At 32.4% G+C, this 26,128-nt stretch overlaps 1 protein-coding gene across 1 annotated transcript in view; it reads right to left on the reverse strand.

Moving 5' to 3' along the window:
• Pxn (Peroxidasin) overlaps nucleotides 1-20,085 on the reverse strand; it is a 60,802-nt gene extending 40,717 nt beyond the window's left edge. The window contains exon 1 of the mRNA XM_088274426.1: nucleotides 19,652-20,085. Within this exon, the coding sequence (XP_088130552.1) occupies nucleotides 19,652-19,815 (164 nt within the window). The 5' untranslated portion in view covers nucleotides 19,816-20,085. The remainder of the gene's footprint in view (nucleotides 1-19,651) is intronic.
• Nucleotides 20,086-26,128: the final 6,043 nt, after the last annotated feature.

Here is a 26,128-nt window from a genome sequence, read left to right on the forward strand (position 1 = left end):
TACCATTAAAATAATTATTTTGGTTCCCTAATTTTGGGACACTCTGTCTGGCAATTCGTATAACCATGTTAATTAAGATTAGCTGTATTTATCTGAAATATTTTTTGGTAGAATATACTTGGGTGATAGAGAAATCAGTGATTAAAGTAATACCTGCGCTGGGCCAGACATTGTGGCCCACGGAGCTGCCTACTAGAATAATACGAGCCAGAATGTCTGCCCTACAGAGTGGTAAGAGTTAAACAGCATCCGACGGTCCTGATCCCCGTCCAATCTCGTATATTCCGGAGCCAGGAGATCTGTCTTCTGACCGTAACATTACTTTATTATCAATGTTAAATGTTTTTTTGTACTTTACACGTACGACAGTGGTTATATGGAATATATTACGATTTGGTACCTATTTCTAATAATGAGCCGCTTAGGCTCACAGAAATAGTATGAAATTGAAATATTTGTGTAAATAATAAAAACAATAATATTTATCTTTTTAAAAAAAATAAGAGATGTATATATTATAAATAAATATACAGAGGAATAATATATAAAAATATATAAACAGAGGAAGACCGATGAAATCCTGGCACAATCAGGTATGTCAAATACTTGAAAGCGGCCGGGTTAGGAGTCGTAATAATCGTCGGGTATGTATGAGGAGATGCATGAATGTAGAAGAGGCGAAGAACGTTTGCAAAGACTGAGTGGTGTGGCGTTCGATTCTCTCTGCCTACCCCTGCGGGGAAGCGGCGTGATGGTTAGTAATATTATACTCGTACATAGCATACTGTTGTATAGAAGCAAAACAGACAAAACGGGGGCGGTTAGACGCGTTTGAGATGTGGTGCTATAGGCGCATGTTAGGAATGAATTTTTCGGAACATGTAGATAACAACAAGGTATTAATTTAAGGTATTTATTAATTTCTAGATGCGTACTAAATAAAGTAACACAACAGCGAGCCAAATGGACGGGCCATAATATAAGATATCCAGTCCTACTTCTTACGATTGTGGCAGTATGTGCGAAGGCACAAACTACCTTTTTGTGCGTTCGCACATTTGTTTTGAGTTGAAGATACGAGCGAAGGATGGAGGAGACGGGTGGAGATTGTATTTTTTTAAAAGAAGTTGCACTTCTATCATGTGTGCCGTTAGCCGTTGCGCCTGCATCTTCAGTTTGAAAAAGTATGTTTGTACAATTAGTGGGTGAAAGATTACACTACATTTCTCCTCAAATACGATGAAAGTAAATATTTAACATAAGTGAATTTATTTTCCCGTTCTTACTAGTAATACTTAATATGATTATATATTAGCTATAAACGTTGTGAAATGATAGTGCAACGATTCAATACACCAAAAATTCCATTTGATAGATATCATCACACTTGTAAATTTAAAAATTCTTGGTCGAAAATTCACAACAGACTTTAATATTCTTTTTCACATATCGCTCACTCCTTTCAACCACGTCATAAATCATAAAACTTGATTTTTCAGGAGATCGTTTTTAATGTGTAAAAATATATGTAGTTAATATGTATTAAAAATAAAAATCAAGACACTTACTGAACTTTTTACTGTTCAACAGATCTTTTTAAGTAAAACCTGAAGGTTTTTTCTCCATTTGAAAAATATTAAATATTAAACAAAAATTTTTCTTCAAAATGCAATAACAACACTTTCTGCCCTGTAGCGGGTAAATATTAAGTAAAAAATATGCCTCTTATGATGGGTTATAGTATATTTTCTGGGCATTCTGAAAACATGCACAACTGAAAATTGACGATTTTTTATTTATGACGTTCTTGAAAGGAGTGAGCGATATGTAATCACACTATTCAAGTTTTAAAATAAACGTAGCATTTTTTGTCAAATACTCTTTACTCAGAGTTCTAAATATTCTTAAAATTTCGCTGTAACTAATGTGTTTATATTGTAATTCGCGCTGATATTGTACAGATGTTAACACAAATAATTGGTTCAAAGTTCAACAGAGTTTTGCCACATAAAGAGTCAAGTGATTGTAAACCAGCGTGGCCATAACGAAGGGCGGAGCACAAAGCCGCTTATCAATAATAGTCAGAAATATCAAACAAAATGCAGAATCAAAAACAAATACCAAAGGGCTCTAATACTTTAACCTACTTGATGTCAATTAACGGAGTACCGAAAACGGGAACAAACAAAAGAACACTTTTTACTTTCCCTGAAACATATTTCCTGAATTTTGTATTAGTTACATTGTAACAAGTGCGTAATATACCGTGTTTAAAAAATATTTGCTAATTACCTTTGTATGAAAAATTCCAAGAAATGTTTACCCCAAAAAGTTACAAAATAAGAAACATTACTGTATATTATTATTGATTTTCATTATCCGCACCCCAATGGTGCATAGGGAACTGCATCATATAAACGCTGTGTTATCATGATCGTTAACACATGAAGGAAGGGTGAACAGCCCTCCGCTTCAGGTATCAGTCCAGGGAAATATTGAATAAATATTAGAGTGAAAAAATCACTTATATTTATTTGCGCCCCCTCTGGGAATCGAACCCGGGACCTCCAGAACGGTAGCCGAGCATGCTGACCATTACACTACGTAGGCGGATTTTTAATTTTACTTGGTAAATATGACTATTTCTTAAAATCTATTGTGACACGTGTTTCGGTGCATTCCGCATAATTTCCAACTGAAATGAATAGATTTTACCACAAAGTGACTGCTGAATCAATTATAATTATTGTGTGTAATTATTTTAATTGTGAGTTCCGAATTATATTAGTTGCTTATCGATAACCGTTTTTATCAAGATTTTATTACATATATTTTTTTCAAAGTAGTGTTTTAACATGTCTACCTATCAAACACATCGTTTGACACATTTTGAGTTGTAATGTTCTGGTATCGCATTTTCCACTTAACCAATATTCATCGACATTCTATTACATCCCCTTTCATAAGATCTTTTTCTCGACATATCGCTCACTCCTTTCAAGAACGTCATAAATCAAAAAACTTGATTTTTCAGGAGAACGTTTTTAAAGTTTAAAAATATAACACAATGTATTAAAAATAAATATCAAGTCACTTATTGAACTTTTTACTGTGCAACAGATCTTTTTAGGTAAAACCTGAAGATTTTTTCCCCATTTGAAAAATATTTAGTTTATTTAAAAAAATAATTAAACGATTCCTTTTCTTAAAAAAGCAAAAATAACATTTTCTACCCTGTAGCGGGTGAACATTAAGTTAAAAATATGCGTCTTATGCTGGGATATAGTACATTTTCTGGGCATTCTGAAAACATGCACAACTGAAAATTGACGATTTTTGATTTATGACGTTCTTGAAAGGAGTGCGCGATATATGTGTGGTATATTGAATTAAGTATGTGTTGTCTGAAAGAGGTAAGATTTTACCATATTTATGCATATGTTAAAATCTATGTATAACATTTTTGACATAAATAGAGCAGCCCAGTCGTATTTTTGCTTACACATCTCAAAAAACGAACCAATTTTTAGAAATTTATGTTGATATGCTAGACTGCTAGACTGTTTGTGAATCCGGGAACGCAAATACAAAAATAAACGAGGTGTATAAAATGGACGTATATTACGTTATAAAATACTGTGTAATTCTAAATATTTATATTTATATTTCACCCAGATGGCCCATGTGTACCTGTACAAGTATAATATATCATGAAGATAAATTAATTATATTTAAAGTAAATAAATATGCCAAAATATAAACCAATTATAATATATATATATATATATATATATATATATATATATATATATATATATATATATATATATATATATATATATATATATATATATATATATATATTGTGTAATGGTCAGCACGCTCTGCTACCGTTCTGGAGATCTCGGGTTCGATTCCCAGAGGGGTCAAATAAATGTGAGTGATTTTTTCACTCTAATATTTATTTAATATTACCCTGGACTGGTACCTGAAGCGGAGGGCTGATCACCTTCCCTTCGTGTGTTAACGAGTAAGATAATACTGTGTTTATATAATGCATTGTCCTATGCACCATTGAGGTGCGGATAAGCGTTTGAATAATATATATATATATATATATATATATATATATATATATATATATATATATATATATATATATATATATGTGTGTGTACATATATATACTCATATATACATGATTCGATGTGCTCCCAGGTATCGTCTACATTCATATCCATATTTTATTTTATTAAAAGGAAGAACAACAGTACAATATTTGATACATCAGAATACAAAAAATAAAATCATGAGTTCCAATTATAGTTCTTCACAACTATGCATAATATGCATAATATTCTTTAAATTCAATCTTTCACTCACATCCTTTGAATAGATGTTCCATATTAAGTTGAGACACCTTCAAATATTAATTTATGGTAAAAATGTTTAGAATGTTTTTATGTTAAGAGTTATTTGAGACAAAATAAACCAGCGGATGTAATAATTATAATAAGATACTCATTTGTATTACCTGATCGAATTAAGTTCATAACTTTACCATGATAAAATCCAGACTTTGCTTATACTATACTATGGTAAACAAAATATTATTCCTACTGATGTATTTCCTGACGGGGGAATATATTCTAGAGAACTTCATATTTATGTTCTATAACATAATACATTCAAATTAGAGTTGTGACTAATAGGTTACTAACTTTTTCGGTTACCTAACTGAAATGTTATTCGTTACCTTATCTCGGTTAATATTTAATTCCAGCTTAAGTTTTTGATGTGAAATTGTCAAGTATGTAAGAATATATAAATACCCAACTACACAGTATGCAAAAAGTTAATCACTAAATAGTACACACAGTGTACTATTTAGTGATTAACTTTAAGCGATCGAATCTAATGACCTATTCAAATTATTTACATAATTTTTCCATGTGATTCGATCGTCTTCGTTTAAATGAAATAATTTTAAAATCACAAGGACAAAGCATATTGAATGGTGTATAAAGATTGGATTAACCTATGAAATACAAATATTATGAGTTGGTTAGCTAGACAGTATTACGTCCGCCTCCGTAGTGTAATGGTCAGCACGCTCGGCTACCGTTCTGGAGGTCCCGGGTTCGATTCCCAAGGGGGGTAAAATAAATATATATGATTTTGTTCACTGCCATATTTATTCAATATTACCCTGGACTGGTACCTGAAGCGGAGGGCTGATCACCTTTCCTTCATGTGTAAACGATCAAGATAACACTGCGTTTATATGACGCAGTGCCCTATGCACCATTGCGGTGCGGATAAGGGTTTTATTATTATTTATTATATGCTTAACATTGTGGTTTTAAAATATGATCTAAGGATGTACTGGACTAATTACAAGTACGATAAACTACACGAATAAAATATTTTTTTTTACATTAATGATCAAAAATAAGTAGAGCTTTTTTAAAACGCAATATTTTTCATAAAAAAATATGTTTCTTTCCTAGGCAAGTAAAATGGGCAAAGGAAAAATGTGTAAGCTTATTTGTACGTAAAATAAACTTAACATAACGTAAAATAAAATTAACGTAATAAATCCCGACTAAAATAAAACAAACTAACAAACAAATAAAACTTTAAGACGAAATTTTAAATCTGCGAAATAATAATAATATAAAAATGTATGCAAATTATTGTTAATATCGACGATATATTTCTATTCAAAATGAATAAAAAAAAACAAAATGAATAAATCTAAATCAATCGCAGTGGTGTTCATAAATAAGCTCATGGAGTTAAGAATCACATGTCAATTTCGTTAAACTTCCTTGAACTACATATATAAATATTTAAAGGCCATTACGAGTTCAATAGGGCTCTTGTCCGTTTATTTTAAGTTGATTTGGAGAAATTTGTAATGAGCAAACCGGATGCGTTTTGTATGATTTTTCATTAAAAATTTATAAAAATATTAAATAAACATAGCAACAAAAGGTTTTTTGGCTAATTGTGAACGCACACTAAAAAAATAAGAGATTTTGACAGTGTGCCACACAAGTGTTAATAACAAACATATAAACTTTATATAACAACAATAACAAGCGCACACGCACACGCACACGCACACGCACACGCACACGCACACGCACACGCACACGCACACGCACACGCACACGCACACGCTCAATCACACGCACACGCACACGCACACGCACATGCACACGCACACATTCCCTCATTCGTACGTATATAGTATTTAATATTATTATACTCGTAACATAAACATTAATCAAAATTGTTACAAGAATCGCATCTCTTTTTGTATATGAGTTTTATGCAGAATAAATATTTAATATTTGAGTTTTAAAATATAGAAGATTGTTTATTAGAGGCCCTTTGCAAGTTATTCAGTAATCGACTGTATAATTCACATTTACCAGAAACGGTAACGTGACACTCATACACATAAATTCTATTGAATGAAAATTATTGTTATTCAGTGTATATATATCCAGATGTACAAACAATGTTAACGCAACCGCATATTGTTTAGAATATGGCACGAGTACTATACTAAACATCAGGGGTGGCAAAACAGTGGCGCGTGCGCCAAACGTTGCGCCTAAGTTGACTTCACGTGACGCATCGTATCCTTGCGCCCACTTATACAGTCGAAGTGTAAATCGTTATACTTCGTTGATTTACTTTTTTATTTTGGTGATTTATGTAAATTTCCTGCGACAACAAATTTTTAACGCTGTATTGATACTTTTGAAATGATCAGTACACACTAGACATCAGCAGAGCGATGAAAATTACGGTGGACAATCGTATTATACTAAAAAAATGTACAATTTATTTTAAATCTTTTCCCATACATTTTAAGATACCATAAATATTATTGAATTGCATGTAATAGTTATTTTAAATGTTGGCATTATTTTTCGATGACTCTGTGTTTAAAATCGGATTGATAATTCAATCCTTCATAGTATTTTCAACACCAATATGATCGGAATTCAATCACCACAACTTTTGAAATTTTCAATCTCTCGTCTGATGATCAAGTATTTTAAATATTTGAATGTGATCAAGTAAAAACTTGGAATAATCGGCTGGTATGAATGGAGAGATGCATGATTATGGAGGAGGCGAAGATTGTTTGGATATACAGATGGGTGTTGCGTTCAATTCTCTTTACCTACTCTTGAGAGTAAGCGGCGTGATGGTAAGTTAGTTTTTTTTTATTATGTATGTGTGCTTTATTAAACATGTGTCTTTTGTAAAGGCGTAAGTTGATAAATTGAAAATTGGGATTGAGTTATCATCATGTAAACAGAATGTCAGATGACAGACTTCCACGTATCGCCCTTCAAGTAATCCCTGAAGGGCGCAGACCCCCAGGCAGACCTCCAAAAAGGCGGAAAGACAGCTGGGAGTCAACATCCCAAGAGCTACAAGCGGAGGCACAAACAGATCATTAGGATATAGAAAAAGAAGAAGAAGTAGAAGAAGAGTTATTCTTTTTTTCTCTCTTAAACAGCTCCTATTATTATCCCAATTTTACAGCCATAAAGGTGGAAATAAGAAAGGTTAAAGTTTTACTTGAGTTGTATGGCGTGTCTGTGAAAAAGTGGCGCTCGGTATGCCTAAGTTAGCCACCACTGCTATGCATAGTAGTCAATGCATGTACAACATTTGTAAACGTGCTGTATGGTGCCGAAGGGCTTAGATATACATTTTTTCCTTAGTTTACCAAGGTTTCATCATTATCTAAAATATATTTTCTAACTTATTATGCAACTAGAGAAAACTTAAGACAATTTCTTCTTAAAACTGATATTACTTAACTTGGAATCTTAAATTCATGTTTTTATCATAAAACATTCAATATCATCGTTCTTGTAATTTTAAAATTTTAGTATTGTAAAATATTCTTGTTTTTTAGTTTATTATTTTTTTTTAAAACTGTACTAGAAGCATAATAATAATAAATAAAACATTAAAAAAAAACTTTACCATTTATTATGATTACTATGGAAAAACCCTGACATGAAGATCGGCAGCAAGATCAAGATATACAAAACTTGTGTCCGACCCACCATGACGTATGGAATCGAAAGTAGAGCAGACACCGCTGCCACAATAAATGCGCTTAGAGTGTCAGAAATGAAGACCCTGAGAAGCATAACAGGCAAGAGTCTTCGTGATAGATTGAGAAATACCAAGATCAGGGAAATATGCGAGTCGAAGATGTCGTTAGGTGGGGAAGGCAACGAAGAAGACAATGGTATGCGCATGTGAGAATGGAACCATCCAGACTCGCTTTGTACGGCCAACCCCATGGTAGACGACTCCCGGGCAGACCACCGAAAGATGGTCCGATAGCTGGGAATCGACGTCGCAGGAGGCTAATCCATCTTAAAAACAGGCCACAAGGCCTATAATAATAAGAAGAAAAAGACTATGTCAAGGGTTAAGATTGAAAGCCTTCATGTGAGAAAAACTAACTAACCATCACGCCGCTTCCCGCAGGGGTTGGCAGAGAGAAAAGAACACCATACCAATCTGTCTTCGTACACTTCATATCGTATCATTCTTCGTTTACTTGGTGTAATACCACTTTAAAGTTGTATTACACAAAGTGGACGATGAATTATAAGGAGAGCGTTAAAAAATGAATTTTCCGGTATGTTATAAAATGGCACCTAACATCTCTCAAATGCCTTTTCATACAATATAAATATAATTGAAATAGGTAAGAATCTCACCAATAGATGTCTCTAGTGAAGTTCTAGTGATTCATGAACAAGGTTTCTAAATTGGTACATATATATAGAACTTCCAAGAATTAGAGTAGTGTGGTTGTCAATAATGGGTAGAATTGGTGAATGTTACACGTGTGTAAAAAGATCACTTAAACCAGCCTATGACGGTCGTCAGCCCCGTAAATGCCCAGACTTCCATATTCTTCTTCATCTTTGATGAGATGTCAAAAAATAACAGGTAAGAAATAATTTAAAAAATATTGAATAATGCTCTTCTTAGAGAAAGGCATTTTTTCATCATCATCAAGCATTTTTGTGTAATGCCTTGGCAGTGCAGGGTTATTTTTGTCGTAAATTAAATGGTAGCAAGGTTATCGGTTTGTAGGCGTTTATTTCCGATAACGACCCAAGTTCAAGTCATCATAAATCTTATCAAAGTGAATAAAAAAATGTCATCGTGTGTGTCCGTCCACCTTTTGGTTGGATGGTTAGCTCTCCAGCTTCAGTGGTATTTTAAAAAGATTAAAAAAAAAACTACACATGCACCCTGATTTAAAAAAAAAAAACTTAACGTCCACATGATTCTAAAATCTAGCTATGCCTTAAAACAACACTGCTAGTTTTATAGTCTATACGTAGGTACTTGTGAATGAATTTACTGTTTATGTTTAATAATAATAATAATAATAATAATAAACCCTTATCCGCACCCCAATGGTGCATAGGGCACTGCGTCATATAAACGCAGTGTTATCTTGATCGTTTACACATGAAGGAAAGGTTATCAGCCCTCCGCTTCAGGTACCAAGTCCAGGGTAATATTGAATAAATATTACAGTGAAAAAATCATATTTATTTTACCCCCTCTGGGAATCGAACCCGGGTCCTCCAGAACGGTAGCCGAGCGTGCTGACCATTACACTACGGAGGCGGACAGTTTATGTTTAAAGTGACTATAATTTCATGTTATTCTATAAATTGGTGAAAAATCTTAGTGAAAATTCTAGGCAAAACACTCACTATCTCGTAAAGGGCCTGGATTAGGATTTTAAAGAATTCAATAATTCTAAGTTAGTTTCCGAAAATAGACGAGAATGTGCGAAAGAGATGTCATCTGTTGCTACAGACCTATCCGCAGGATTGAGACCAGAGAGAGAGGTTAGCATTAATGTGTATAAATTAAAATGAAGGTACATCTTAAATCTGCTACATTTATGCTACGATTGCTTTGAACTTTTGACACAATGTTGCATTCGAATACGCGCGTATTTTTATATACCTATGTCCTTAAAAAGGTTTTCTTTTAATATTATTTTTTTACCACAGTGGCAGCGCTAGCTGTTGAAACCAACAGCATTAACGATTGAAAATTCTTGGCAAAAATACTCTTTATGATAGTTTATTGTCTCGTTTTTATTTGATATATATCAAACTTTAGATTTGAAATTAAATGATTATTAATTTTTAATTTTTCGAAATCTCAAAAAAATGTTAGGTTTCCACGTGTTAAAATGACTAATGAGAGCTCGTACGATTTACGATACTAAAGCTGCTAATTTGTTTATCAATAAAAAAATAAATCACATGGCTTCAAGGTTAATTGTGCCATTTGATTAGAATTCTCATGGAAAGATGGAGTGCGGCTCGAAACCGGTAACCGATTTCTTGCGGACAGCACAAAATTATATAGAAATTGACTGCTTCCGTAATGTACGTATGTCTGCTACAAGTAACCAGAGAATCCGGGTTCAATTTTCGACTCGAAATTGAATTTTTATTTGCAATTATCGGCATGGCAATATCTCTCTGGGTTGGTCTGCATGTACGAAAGTTTTGCGATAAGAAAATGGGCATTTTTATCAGAGGTTGTTATATAAAGTACGTAGAAATATCAATTCTAATCTGTAAGAAGTTAATTTATATGTCATTGAACGCCATCTATATTTAAGACGAATTAAATTTGCAACGAATTGATTTTGATCAATCGCAGACCCCGTGGCGTAGTTGGGTAGAGTGCAGAACTGTCGTCGCAGGTTCGATTCAAGCCAGTAGCTAAATAAATTCAAGAAATATTTATTTTCAACTGGTCTGGGTGTTTGTGGTGTATTATTCACATTTACCTTTTCTATTTTTACTATCCTACCTGCAGACAAGTCACTAAAAGTAGAGGCTTTGCGAGTTCTTCCTAAAAAAATATACCTTAGTTTACAAACGATTAATTGATGTAAATTTTTGTCATTTTAATGAAAAAAAAAAAAAATATTAAAAATTATATTTATTATATATATATATATATATATATATATATATATATATATATATATATATATATATATATATATATATATACAAATATATATATATATATATATATATATATATATATATATATATATATATATATATATATATATATATATATATATATATATATATATATATATATATATATATATATATATATATATATATATATATATATATATATATATAGCGTGTGAATGTTAAAGAAGATAGTTACGTACATATATCTTACACCCTTTACAAGTGAAGGAATGCAATCCTGAGTGCTAATACTGCTATTCTCCAATTCATACCTATCAATCATTTTTCATTTAATTCATAATATCCTTCACATTAGTATCAAGTCGATTATATTTATTTCATTCTTAAATCTCAAAATTGGAAATAATGAATTAATCACTTTTCCTTCATTTAAAAATGATTTAGTTTTAACCACAACGATTCGATACTGTAACGTACTATATGCACCATTTTAGTGCGAATAAACGTGATAATTTACCTTTGTCTTTGACTTCATGTTTTTCTATTAATATCTCAACGTAGATTTTTTATCTACGTGAAGAATAAAATGAAGGTATTTATAGGGATTAAGATCTCTCATAGGTTAATATAATAGGTGATCACTTTAAATCCATGTAACATTCACCATTATACGCATGATCGATAACTATACACTGCTCCAGTATCGGAAGTTTTTTATATAAAATATTGTATTTTTTTCATTTAAATCTTTCTATTTTTTTCCAGCACAAACTATTGTATAAGTAGTGCTTTTTTGAGCTAAGTATTGATATATTCTATACATCATGGCATTAGTTACTGAACTTTTATTTAGAGAGTTTGTACATATTGACGTTTTTGTTTATGTAAAATCGCTGATTTAATTCCGATTTTAGGTTTGGTTAGCTTATGTTCCAATATTTTATTTTTAAGTAACTGGTTTATAATGCGCTTGTAAGGTTAGAATGGTGAATTGATATAACATATATGGCCTTTTTAACAAGGCATCAAGTTCGCACCGTCTCGGATAACCACTGCTGACGATTCGTCAGCAGCTCTCGTCTGAACTTCGAAACGCGATCCTGACTTGGGAGAATGCAAGGGAGTTAGTCCGGAGGCAGTTTTTGGACTTCATATCATACATCTCACTCCTTTCAACAACGTCATTTATCAAAAATCGTCAATTTTCAGTTGTGCATGTTTTCGGAATGCCTAGATAATGTACTATATCCCAGCATATTTTAAACTAGATATTTACCCGCTACAGGGCAGAAAGTGTTGATTTTCCATTTTGAAGAAAATGTATTGTTTTTTTTTTAAATAAATTAAAAATAAATCAAATAGAGAAAAAATACTCAGGTATTACCTTCAAAGATCTGTTGCATAGTAAAAAGTTCAAAAGGTGGCTTGATATTTATTTTTGATACATCAAAAACTTGATTTTGAAAAATCAAGTTTTTTGATATGTGACGTTGTTGAAAGGAGTGAGCGATATGCTCCACTTAGGGAGCGGGTAAAGATGAACTAATTAACCAATAGATGCAAATATAAACAAATGTATATATTTACATATATTTATTATTGAGAATTTTCGTCTCCAGGACCAAAAGACTTCAGTCGTGAAAGGGTTCAGCGTCAATCTAAATCTGGAATTGCTAGTAGAAGCTGTCCAGTGTGACATATCAACTAGATATGTCACACTGGTGAGTATATGTGTGTGAGTGAATTCTAGCTAAGCGTAGCACCGCATGGTGAAGGAATGTAGCTATTTTGTGTTAAAACACAGACCGACCGTCAGCTTAAATTGACCTAATTATATCAAAATTCAGTGAAAACGTCACTTTTAAGACTGCAGTAATTCGAGTTGTGTGAGGCACGGCAGACGAAATCATTTTGAAGTTTTTTTATTATTATTATTTATTTATAAATAAAGTCTCGTAACTAACTAACCAACTAACCGTGACGCCATTACGTCGCGCAGGTAGGCAGAGAGAATAGAACGCCACACTAAACTGTTTTTGCAAACATTTTTCGGCACTTCTACTGTCATACATACATAAATTATTCTTCTTCAAACCCTTATTCGCACCCAATGGTGCATCGTATTGACGCAGTGTTATCTTGATCGTTATTTACATGAAGGCAAGGTGATCACTTTTGCGCTTCAGGGACCAGACCAGGGTAATATAAAATAAATTCATTAAAATTTATTTCCCCCCCCCCTGGAAATCGAACCCGGGGCCCCCATCATAGTAGCTAAACACGCTAACCTTCAGGGGCGTGCATTCCATATAGGCCGAAAAGCAGTGCCTATCCTAATTTAATTACATGACATAAAAACGCAACCAGTACCTACGCTACCTTACTAAGTAGAACCTAGCTTACCTTACTACCTACCTCTACTGTCCACCCTAGTAAGTAGAACCTAACTTACCTTAAAACTTACCCCTACTGTCTACCCTAATTAATTCTATATGCACGCCGCTGCTTACCATTACACTACGGAGGCGGCTTTTAGACGAAGAAATATTAAAGGCATACAGGCTAAAAATTTATAAAATATATTTAAACTACTGAGGTAAAAACGAAAACATGGTTTTGGCAATTTCAGAGATAATTTCAAGCTATCTTTAATATTCAGACTTACTGACAGACGAATTAAGGAAACGGAAATGAGATTGATGGCAATTTAAAGAGAGTAAATATCGTCGGTTCTTGAAGTAAATGAGTTCCGTCAAAATTCGAGATCAATCTGTTTTTTTGATGTGTCCAAATCTGGGGTTTATCTACCTGGGAGTTATCTTAACTTTTTGACATCTTAACAAAGATGAAGAGGAATATGAAAGTTTCATTATTTACAGGGTGTATGACCTATCATAGGCTGGTTAAGTGATCACATTACATATAAGCAAAATTCACTATTCTACCCATGATGGACAACCACATTCCCCAAGTTTTAGAAGTCATACATATATGTTCTATCTCATGACCTTGTACGTTTATCACCAATCTCATGTGAATAAGTTTTTGGATACACTCAAAATGTTATAAATAATATAACTAGTCAAAGTGTAAGCTGCATAAAAATATGAAAATCGGGTGTTTTACAGTATGTAAAAGAATTCGGGTCAGTATCTTGCATACAAATAAAAGAGTCTCTGTTTAGTAAAAGCTTTCTAAATCTAATCATAGATCGATGATATGAACTCATGAGATTGATTACATATGTAGTATCAATGTCTTCCAAAATTTGAGTACTGTGGTTGTCAGTAATGAATATAAAGGTGAATGTTACACGTATGTAAATAATCACCTTACCAGCACATGACAGGTCCTAAGTCCTGTAAATACCCAGAGATCCATATTCTTCATGAATTTTATGATGTCAAAAATACTAACCAAGTGGCTATTGCATTTCGGAGACTTTCCAGTGGTAGATTTATTCCATGTAAACGCACTTAATAAAGATGATTTACATATTGTAGGTAAATGGAGGCAATACGGGCCAAATTGACAATGTAAACGCACTCAATGAAGATGATTTACATATTGCAGGTAAATGGAGTCAATACGGGCCAAATTGACCAAGTAAACGCACTCAATGAAGATGATATACATATGGTGGGTAAATGGAGTCAATACGGGCCAAATCGACCAAGTAAACGCACTCAATGAAGATGATTTACATATGGTGGGTAAATGGAGTCAATACGGGCCAAATCGACCAAGTAAACGCACTCAATGAAGATGATTTACATATGGTGGGTAAATGGAGTCAATACGGGCCAAATTAACAAAGTAAACCCACTTAATGAAGATGATTTACATATGGTGGGTAAAAATGGAGTCAATACGGGGTAAAATGAAAATGATATCATTTGTTTTTTTTAAAATTACTTTGTAATGATGAGGATTTATTTAAAAAAATCAAAACGGGACATCATTCTTTCATTCTTAATACGTTTAGTTTCAAGGATTGTTTTAAGTATCTTAACATTTTAAAAGCAATCTATATAATATGCACGTATAAAATCTCCGGTTTAAACCTTCGTATTTCATAATTTATTCAAAAGTATTTGGGATTTAATTAAAATACGTACAAACCCAAGCTAATAAATAAACATTTTTTAAAATTTAAATTAAGTATAACGATTATATTTACGACGTGTCAATACCTTAATTGGTATAATTTATCACTTTTGTAATCAGATTATAATAAACCCAAAAAGGTGTGTTATAAGCCATGTTACTTTTAAAATAAGCCTCAGAAATGAATGAATTCACCGAGTGATTAAAAATTTACGTAAGAAAGGCGAGGTTTGTAAAATAAACTATGACATACTATTACTAAAAGCGTAGATCTCAAGCTTCTCTCAAGCGTTCAAATCAGAATGCGCTCGACCGCGCTCAGGGCTGGACGTGTGTTCATTATCATTATCATTATCAACATGAGTGGATTCTGTTTCAACATACGCCTTCATGACCTCATAAAATTAATGTAAATTGATTTTTTTTAGAATATGTATGGAATACGCATGGAATATATACATATAAATTTATATATATATATATATATATATATATATATATATATATATATATATATATATATATATATATATATATATATATATATATATATATATATATAAATATATATAAATATATATATATATATATATATATATATATATATATATATATATATATATATATATATATATATATATATATATATATATATATATATATATATATATATATATATATATATATATATATATATATATATATATATATATATATATATATATATATATATATATATATATATATATATATATATATATAACGTGGTAATATTTTTTTTTGTAAAGTGGGTGTATAATAATAAAATAAACAATGTGTTGCTTTGTAATTAAAGTTTATAATTAAAGTTTATTCTTAATTTATCTTTATAATACTTTTCTATCTATCTATCTGATTCTGACAGCTCAGAATATTATATTTTTTCTATCGAATGTCTTTTGTTTTATTCTGTGCGACGCATGCGACGTCTGGTGGTAGAACTGTTTTAAGTAGGTACTATTTGTAAGTACTTAATAAAATGTATAGGTAGGTACCTAGGTATTTTATTACATATATATAGTAACTTATTTTTTTCAATGAAAAAGCGGTGTTTTAAGAAAAAAATCATTTACGTAAAATGTTACCTGGATATAGAGAAAAGAAAGTTGCGACTTAAAGAATACTTGGCTTAAAAACATTAAACATTTAGCAAGTCTCAAATGGCAATGGAAGGGACATTTTGCAAGACGGGACCCCACAAGATGGAACCCAAAATGTTTGTAGTATGGTTGTCAATCATGGGTAGAATAGGTGAATACTGCACGTGTGTAAAGTGATCACTTAAACCAGCCTATGACAGGCGTAAACGTATAATATTCTTCTTCATCTTTGATGAGATGTCAAAAAAAAAAATGATTTAGTGAAGTTCAACTTGAGAGTTTGTGAGAGTGTGGGTGCATTGCGTAAGAGATTAGTTTATCAAAACCAGGCCTATCGGTGCACGCAAGTTTGTGACCTTAAGGTCAGGGCTTCAAATCTAGTAATCGCTCGAGGCAATCTTAGTTCCTATAACCATCACAGGTTTCTCACGAATTGTAGTTCATATACTATTTTATTAAAACACTTACTTACTATCAGATACACAACCATACATAACCAGTATTGTGTTTTAATTATCGTGAGAAGTAAAAATAAAACAATATCCTTAAACTAAATTTAAAATGTTCGTTTAAAATATAGTTTACGGATATTTATCTTTATTTAAAGTCGTCTTCTTGAAAAATGTTTTGCTTATTTACATATCCTGGCTTTTGTTCTATATTTGTGTCTTTTATCCTCGGAACGGTAAAATTATTCTTATTTATAGTCCTTTGTGGTGAATCTTAATAGTCTACCAAACAATTACAACATTTTGAGTGTGTCCAAATACTTGTTCAGCCTATGACGGTCGTCAGCCCCGTATATGCCAAGACTTCCATATTCTTCTTCATCTTTAATGGGATGTCAAAAAATAATACCAAACAATTATTAGACCCGCTTTCTATGGCTCCAAATGCTGAACCTTGTATAACAGAAAGTCTAGGCAACTAGAAAATGCTGAAATGCGAATGTTTTGATGGTCAGCTGGGGTATCCCTGGATATAAAATAAAGAGAGAAGCGTGGGAGTTACTGACATCAATAGTAAGGTGGAGGAAAGGCAATTGAGATGGTATGGGCACATAGGATGAAGAGAACTTGAACATATTGTGAACCGGGCGATCGTCATGGATCTTTCTCGAAAGAAATCTAAAGGAAGATCAAAAAAATATGGATGCTAGAGAAAGATAAGATGATTTGAAGGCATGACCTAGGTGATGTTCTTTATGATTGAAGGACCTACAACCTGAAGATGAGGAGAGCTGACTTCAACAGTCTACATTAGACTAACTAAACTAACTAACCATCACGCCGCTTCCCTGATTGTGCCAGGTTTTCCTCGGACTTCCTCTGCTTCTTTTTCCAACTACATTCGCCTCATAAATTTGTTTAACCGTTCTTTCCTCACTCATACGTTCCATATGTCCAAACCATCTCAACACACCTTTCTTAATTTTATCGATAATACTTATCTCAGCCTTGCATTCTTTCCTTATTTCATCATCCGAACATCTATCAAACATCGTTTTGCAACACATTTGTCTGAGGGATCGCATTTCGACTGCATTCAGTCTGCGTTCATCCTTCTCTTGCCAACTCCAAGCTTCGCTTCCATACATAAGGGTTGGAACCAGAACTCCGTTGTGTACTGCCAGTTTAGCTTTCGCTGATAGATTTTTATTTGTTAAATTTGCTTGTCAACATTAGACAAGTAGATAAGTTGAGATGGAGCCAGGAAGAAGAAAGTCCTTGGAATATACAAGCGTGGTAACATTTAGAATTTGCGATGTACATTATGGGACATAAGAGTTTAACACTTACCTATCTGCGAAGTTCTATTTTTGAAGTCTACGGACTTAAGTATGACTAAGAGTAACTAATTTTTATTTGGAGGACTAGCCAGGTGAGAAGGAGATTTAATTCGCACCAAACAATGAAATCTTACAAGTGGCCTATTGAACACAATATTTTGATTGACGTGCTAAATGAAACCTATAAAAAAATATTGTTAATACTTTACAAAATATTTATTACATGTCTAGTAAAAAAAAAACAAAATAAGTTTGGGTGAGATAGGTGATTATTTACTCTATTACTCATTCAATATTACCCTGGCACCTAAAACAGAGGCCTGCTCACCTTTCCTTCATGTGTTGACGATCAAGATAACACTGCATTAATATGATACAGTGCTCTATGCACCATCGAGTGTGGATAAGGGTTTGAATTAATGAAAACCTAAGATTTTTCCGATTTATTTATGATTTTACTCAAAATACTACATATTTAAATTTTGACCAATTAGTATCCTGAAGACGGTCCGTTTCGGAAAATAAATGTTTTAAAATATGTCAGGTTGTGGTCCCGTGGTTAGTATCGCTGACTCTTAAGTCAGAGTTTCTCGGTTCGAACCCACTCTACCACAATTTGATACCTATTTCCAATAATAAGCCGCTTAGTCTCATAGAAATAGTATGAAATTGAAATATTTGTGTGAATATGTAATAAAAATTCAAATATTTATCTTTATAATAAAAATAATAATGATTCTTAAATACGAGGTTTGTAAGGAAAAGACGATGAACATCGTTTGATCACGGAGTTTAATAATACAACTGGTTTCTTGCTACACCGACAACATCAACACTATTATACATACATATATGTGGATATATACCTTCTTCATCTACTTACTTTCGGATGCAATTTAAATACGTTAGATGTTAAGATATAAAACGTGAAGCTGGATAGAATGGCCGATAGGATATCTGTGTAGTCTTCGAAACCGGTACTGATGCAGATACTTTGTTTTGATACATAGGTATTGTAATATGCGAAATCAAGATAATAAATTACTATAAATGCCAATCTCCAATAGAAGACCCCATCGAGAAAACGATTCCTTGTTTATAACCAGGAAAGTCCTTGTGTACATTTTGATCTTTTACAATAGTACGGGGTATAAAAATATGACGTTAATACGGCCCTGGAAGTTAGAGGTATGTATATAAATAAATAAAAGCTTAATAATTACACAAGTATAAAGATAATGCACACTCGTATTTAAATGCAAATACGATAGTTAAAATAAACAGATAAAAATGTAATAATTGTAATTGAAATATTATTTAATATAAGTTATAAAATTCAAATAATTCACAATAAAAAATAATTTATTGGCTCGATGAGAACTGACTAGTACTAAATGACATTTTCAGACTTCGATTCGAGAAAGCATATAACCATAAGTATTTACTTTCATACAGTAAAGGTTAAAAGCTTTAATAAAGTCTTGGAATGCAATTTGATCCGCATGCATTAAAAAATATATAAAAAAAATGATAAATAATTGAGAAATAAGTGTACTTACACTAGAACGGTGTCTTCGGGAATATGGGGAATGACCTCCAATCCAAGATGCATGCATCTAACTTGCTTCCTCTGGCACATACATCTTTTGGGACACTCTCCTCTGGACTCCTGCATCAGAAGAAGCACCAGAAACACGGTCCCTATCTTCAAAATCGGATGCATCGTTGACTTTTTACTGCCAACTTTGCATGAATGAACTATACCAGGCGAAGTTTTTAACAAGAATATTAATTAATTAAAGCAAGCGATAGTCACTAAGATAATAAACAAATTATAACTAAAAAAGTCTCAAAAGCTTTAAAAAAATGTTTTTGTTGACTGCTTTTGGTCAGTCATAGTAAGAGTATAAAAAGAAGTTAGTATGGGACACGACCTCGCGCGAGAGTAGGCGTGCTTGGATGTGAACCGCACGCTGGTTAGGACCAGACTGCCAAAGTGCAAGCAATGCAGAGTTAATACAAACACATATTCAGTATCATGGCCACGTTTTTCAACCGTAATTTTTTTTACAACAATAATTGCGTTTTATTAATTCGAATATGTTGAAGTAGTTCATTTTAGAAAAGATTTTTCAAATGAAACTACATAGGTGGCGATTCGATAATTGACAAATAGATGAGAATGGAGAGGGACATTTTAAAGACGCGTCACTTTTAGGCACATTTCGTTGCATGAAGTGAAAACTGATTAGTCAACTCTATGTGATTAAAACGATTATGAAGCCATCTGCACACACACGAACGCAGTTACCAATGTGATAGCGTATTAGATTTTCAATCATTTCTGTAAGTAGCACGTTTGCCGTTTGACTAACAGAAATGTTGATAAAAAGTAAAAGATGTTCATAAACTAAGAGATTATGTGAAACAAGCTTATAAATTGAGTTCTCATATGTTGAGTTTTAAATTATCAACGATTAAGATAACACTGCGTCATGGGATGTAGTGCCCTAAATACCACTGAGTGCGCATAGAAGTTAAAACCCTTTTTTTTATGTATTTTATTTCTGATGCTGATTCTTTGATTTTCGAGTTTTCGATCTTACTAGGCGGTGATTCAGTTGCAAATATTATGAGACGTGACTGGTACTAACTAAAGGTTTTTATTTTCATTTTACAAATAACCTTTACAGACATGGAAAAACCTCATAACTGATGCAAAGTTTTCGTTATTTATAAACTGTTTGTTTATCAAAAGATTTTTTCATAAACATTGAGAAAATTACTTTGTTAGATGTTTTGTGAAGGTCTTGAAAAGTATTGCGATATTAATATGGGTGAATAGAACATTAGGAAAAGGTTTTTTTGGGATTTCTTTCTATATATGAAGATGAAAAATTACTGAAAAATCCGATTATTATTCGAATGAAATTGAAATGAATTATTTTAGACATTGATGAAACGACGAGGTTTGAAAAACTGACCTTTAAAGTCCCTTTCTCCTAACTTGTGAAGCTTACATCGATAAATCGCATTGCTTGGTTTTTCGGAATAATTCACCGCAGTTTTCAATGATCGACGTCTGAAAACGAGATTGTTATTTTGGGAACATTGTTCGGGATTAAGAGCAGACCGGATCGGAAGCTGTTGTCCTTGAAGCTATAGCCGTAGAGATATTGGCTTTTTGCTCTTTCACAAACATCAGAGTAAAAGCTTTCACAGTTAAAAATGCTACCTGGATAAGCAAGTTGGATAAGCAAAGAAAAGAAGGGTTCTCACTTGTTTTCGATTTGGTTTTCCCTTTTATGTTTTAATGCATACATACCTACTAGGCAAACAGCTAAAATATAATTTTCAGTATATTCATTATATCAAAAACAAACGACAAACAAAAAAGTATTTACAACTTTTTGAGTGTTGTAAATGTTGTAAATAAATTATCTGGTCAAATTATAAGCTTAAATAATACAAATAAAAGTGATATTTTCATTCTCATGTGTGTGATTAAAATCCAAGATTCGGACCCCACATACTAATAAAAGAGTTTCTGCTCAATAAAAAGCTTCTTTTCATCTCACCAATAGATGTTTATAGTAAAGTTCTAGTGATTCAAGAAAAATGATTAAAAAATTGGTTCATATATATAGAACATCCAAGATTTTGAGTGGTGTGGTTGTATATCATGGGTAGAATAGGTAAGCCCCGTAAATCCTCAGATTTCCATATTCTTCTTCACCTTTGATGGGATGAAAACAAAAATTTGATGAGAACAAAAAAATATATTATTAATGCAGGCCAATTTTTGTACACGACGGATTCATCAGTTACTTTGCGTTGCGCGTGGCAATGAGGATAGCCTGGAACGACTGGTTGTAATCGGTAGCCTGGAGGAGAAGAGAGGAAGAGGAAGATTCCTCACACGATGAGCATGGCAGCAGCAGGCACCTCGGAGGTTGGAGCGCTACGTGCAGCGCAGTCAAAGGATAACTGGAGAAGAGACATTGCTTCGACAAGGGTCACAACCCTCAATAATGAGGATTAAGACAGAGATGTTGGATTATTATTGAACAAATAAGGGTCTTTTTCGTCTTTTAACCTTTATGCGCACCCAATGGTGCATAGGGGACTGCATCATTTAGAAGCAGTGTTATCTTGATCGTTAAATACACGAATGAAATGTGATCACACTTCCACTTCAGGTACCTGTCCAGGGTCATAAAAAAATAATGTTAGACTGAAAAATCATTAATATTTATTTTGAGCCTCTTGGGAATCGAGCTTGGGACCTCCAGCATGGTAGCCTAGCTCACTCACCACCACTATTATATGCAAAATAAGAATTCTTCAGTAAAGGATACGTGACTTTACACCACTTTGTAAAAACACAGAAATATAAACTAATAATAACACTATAGCAAATTACACATTTTCATACATATATTGTATTATTGAAATATAAGAACTCTCCATTATTTCTGTGTATTCACGGCAATCGAAATTCATTCTCTTGAAATTCAACTCCGTTTATTTAAAGACGGTTTGGAACCGTATGGAACCTTGAAATATAAACCTTAAATTGGCGTCAATGACACCCTCAAATGTTTTCTCTTCATCGTGATACATTGTTTATATTCATGAAACATGATAAATAAATATGTTGAATGTACTGACTGGACGGCCGGAATATTTTACATATTTTTTTATATTTTTGACATCTCATCAAAGATGACGAAGAATATGGAAGTCTGGGGATTTACAGGGCTGACGACCGTCAATGGCTGGTTTAAGTGATCACTTAACACACGTGTAACATTCACCAATTCTACTCATTATTAATAACCACACTACTCAAATTCTTGTTATTGAATCACTAGAACTTTACTAGAGACATCTATTGGTGAGATGAAAAGAAGCTTTTTATTGAGCAGAAACTCCTGTATCTGCATGTGGGGACCGAATCCTGGATTATAATCACACACATGAGAAACGCCGGAAAATATCATTTTCATTTTTATTATTTCAGCTTATTATTTGACCAGATAATTTATTTACAACATATTGAGTGTGTCCTAATACTTGTTCACAAAATTTGGATTTTCTCTGGATTAAACCATATTATTTTTTTTTGTGGTGATATCTTGATAGTTTTCCAGTCCATATTTCAGAGTTATACTTTTTAAAGATGATATACCAAAAATTTTGTAGTTAATTTGTAGATTTTAGATTTTTTCGCATAAAAATGAAAAATGCTCTTATAATTTAAAAAAATCACATCTTTATTAAAAATAAAATTACATAAGTACATAACACTAACAATTCTCAAAAACAAACATAATCAGTACCTACTTTTTTGTTCCTTTTTTATTACTGCTTCAATATTTTTGGTATGGATTTTTTAACCATATTTTGTATGTATATTTAATTTGATTGCCATTTTATGTCACAAGTTCTCGATAGGGTTCAAGTCAGGACTATTTTCGGGTCAATCCAGAGTTGAAATTCCATGAATTTTCAAATATTCTAACTAATTAACTAACTAACCATCACGCCGCTTCCCCGCAGGGGTAGGTAGAGAGAATCGAACGCCACACCACTCTATCTTTGTAAACATTCTTTGCCTCTTCTACATTCATGCATCTCCTCATACATACCCTCATAAATATTCTTAGACATATTTTATTAGTTTTTTAATATATATTTTTAAAAATTTTAAATTACTTACAAAATACTTGCAGATTTTGCTCAGTGACGCGGTACAGATTCAGCTTGGAAAATGCACTCAGAAATATAGAAATAGTGCATTTCAATTTATAGTAATAGTGCATTTCAATCCAATACAAATTCTTTGAGCAAATCGGGCGTGAACAGACATGTGACCTCCCCGGTTAAATGAGTGCTGTATTTGCGAATATCGCCTTAATGCTCTGCGCTGCTCAGGTTTTTCAGATTCTTGCATATATTATATTGTATCATGTAGATACTCTATATCAAATAGATCTAAAATATCTGCCGCTACAGGGATAAAAAAAAACAATACCCCCCGTTTCTCATAGCTGATATAGGGATTTATAGGACCCTCGTCAGCTTTATAAATTAAAATAAACCCTGATGACGACAAGGTTCTTGTCATAACCGATAGGTTAAATTGAATAAAAAAAGTGGTTAAAACGAAGTTATTATATTTAATAAAATATAAATTACATTTAAGGTACAATGCAATGAAACGTTGCCGTCTGTTTTTTGCATTGTATTCGCACTATATTTTAAGCTGCCAACCTTTCACAATTTATCATTGAATAGTGTGTTGTTCCAACCTATCAAACTTAAAAGCTTTCAAATGTTATGGTCAACACCCACTTCATATAGAGTAAGATAGAGTACGAAGTCGATATACTTCTATTTTGAGAACCTTTAAAGTAATTTTACAAAAGCGTGAGTCATATACTGCTGCCAGAAATTTTGTTGAGCTATTTTTATGATTGATGTAGAGATATGTTCATTGTCTGGATTTCATTAGTGCCGGAACATTATAAATATTTATGTGAATATGTTTTTATATGTTATTGCACAATACAAGGAATACTGCATTGCAATTGAAAAGGTATTAGGTTAGTCCTTAAAGAGACAAGTTTTTTTTTTGTAAGGTTTGCTAATGGGGCACGTAAAAGTTGTCATTCATAAATAAACAGTAGAAACCCCTGAAATCCGAAATACCAGAGAGATTTTAAAGAAAACATTTGTGGGAAAACATTTAAAACAAACCCAAAGACTAGAGAACTTTTTTGTTATTATAGAAAATTATCATATAAAACTTATATTTTATTTATTGTTTCGGCATTAACTTGTGGTAACATGTGGTAAGACATGTTACAATGATTAAAGAAAACACTTGTTTTTTACCACTTGAGTTTCATTAAAGACTACATGTTTCAGAAGTTAAACTTCCATCATTCAGGTCTGTATAATAACTAAAATATATAATTAGAACAATTTTATATTATATATTTTACTTATTATACAGACCTGAATGATGGAAGTTTAACTTCTGAAACATGTAGTCTTTAATAAAACTCAAGTGGTAAAAAACAAGTGTTTTCTTTAATCATTGTAACTTATATTTGTTTAAAAATTATTGAAAAGTTAATAAAGTATACGGTAATGTACCTGTATTGCTACAAAAGTATTGTTATATTAGATTGAAATGAAAAAAAAGTTGCAAATAATGTACATTTACCTTATTTTCTGACATCTCGTCAAAGATGAAGAAGAATATGGAAGTCTGGACATTTACGGATCTCATATACTAATAAAAGAGTTACTCCTCAATTAAAAAGCTTCTTTTCATCTCACCAATAGATGTCTCTAGTGAAGTTCTAAGGATTCAAGAATAACGTTTCGAAATTGGTTCATTTATATAGAATCTCAAGAATTTGAGTAGTGTGGTTGTCAATAATGAGTAGAATTGGTGAATGTTACACGTGTGAAAAGTGATCATTTAAACCAGCCTATGACGGTGGTCAGCCACGTAAATACCCAGACTCCCATATTCTTCTTCATCTATGAGGAGATGTCAAAAAATAATATGAACTCTTGGAGATAATCCAGATTTTGTGAATAGGTATTTGAACACACTTAAAATTTTGAACATTCAGTCTATGAACTAAGTTGCAAAAATTATTGGAAAATGTTAAACAAAATTATGTCGCGATTGTACTGAATTTACATTTAAAACTTTTCAATGATAGATTATCAAAACCACCACCTAGTTTCAAGAAGTGCTCCTGTTTAAGCAGTGAATGGGATGAAAAGTTAGTTCAGTTGGTCAGCTAGATCCGATTCCAGCCCGAAGTTAGCCGGTACACAGACGCCTCCACAACTCCGACCAGCACAACAGTCACGGCACAGTGCTAAGGCATGACGTATATGGAAGTCATTGAAACGATCATTAAATAGCGTAGTTCAAAATTGTAATAAGGTAAATTGTAGAATCTTCTGTCTCCGTATTGCAGTGGTGAACGCGTTTGGCTACTGTGCTG

The sequence above is a fragment of the Brachycentrus maculatus genome, unplaced genomic scaffold, assembly GCF_059751285.1.
Source record: "Brachycentrus maculatus isolate JH-2025_06_01 unplaced genomic scaffold, ASM5975128v1 h1tg000670l, whole genome shotgun sequence".
Taxonomy (NCBI): domain Eukaryota; kingdom Metazoa; phylum Arthropoda; class Insecta; order Trichoptera; family Brachycentridae; genus Brachycentrus; species Brachycentrus maculatus.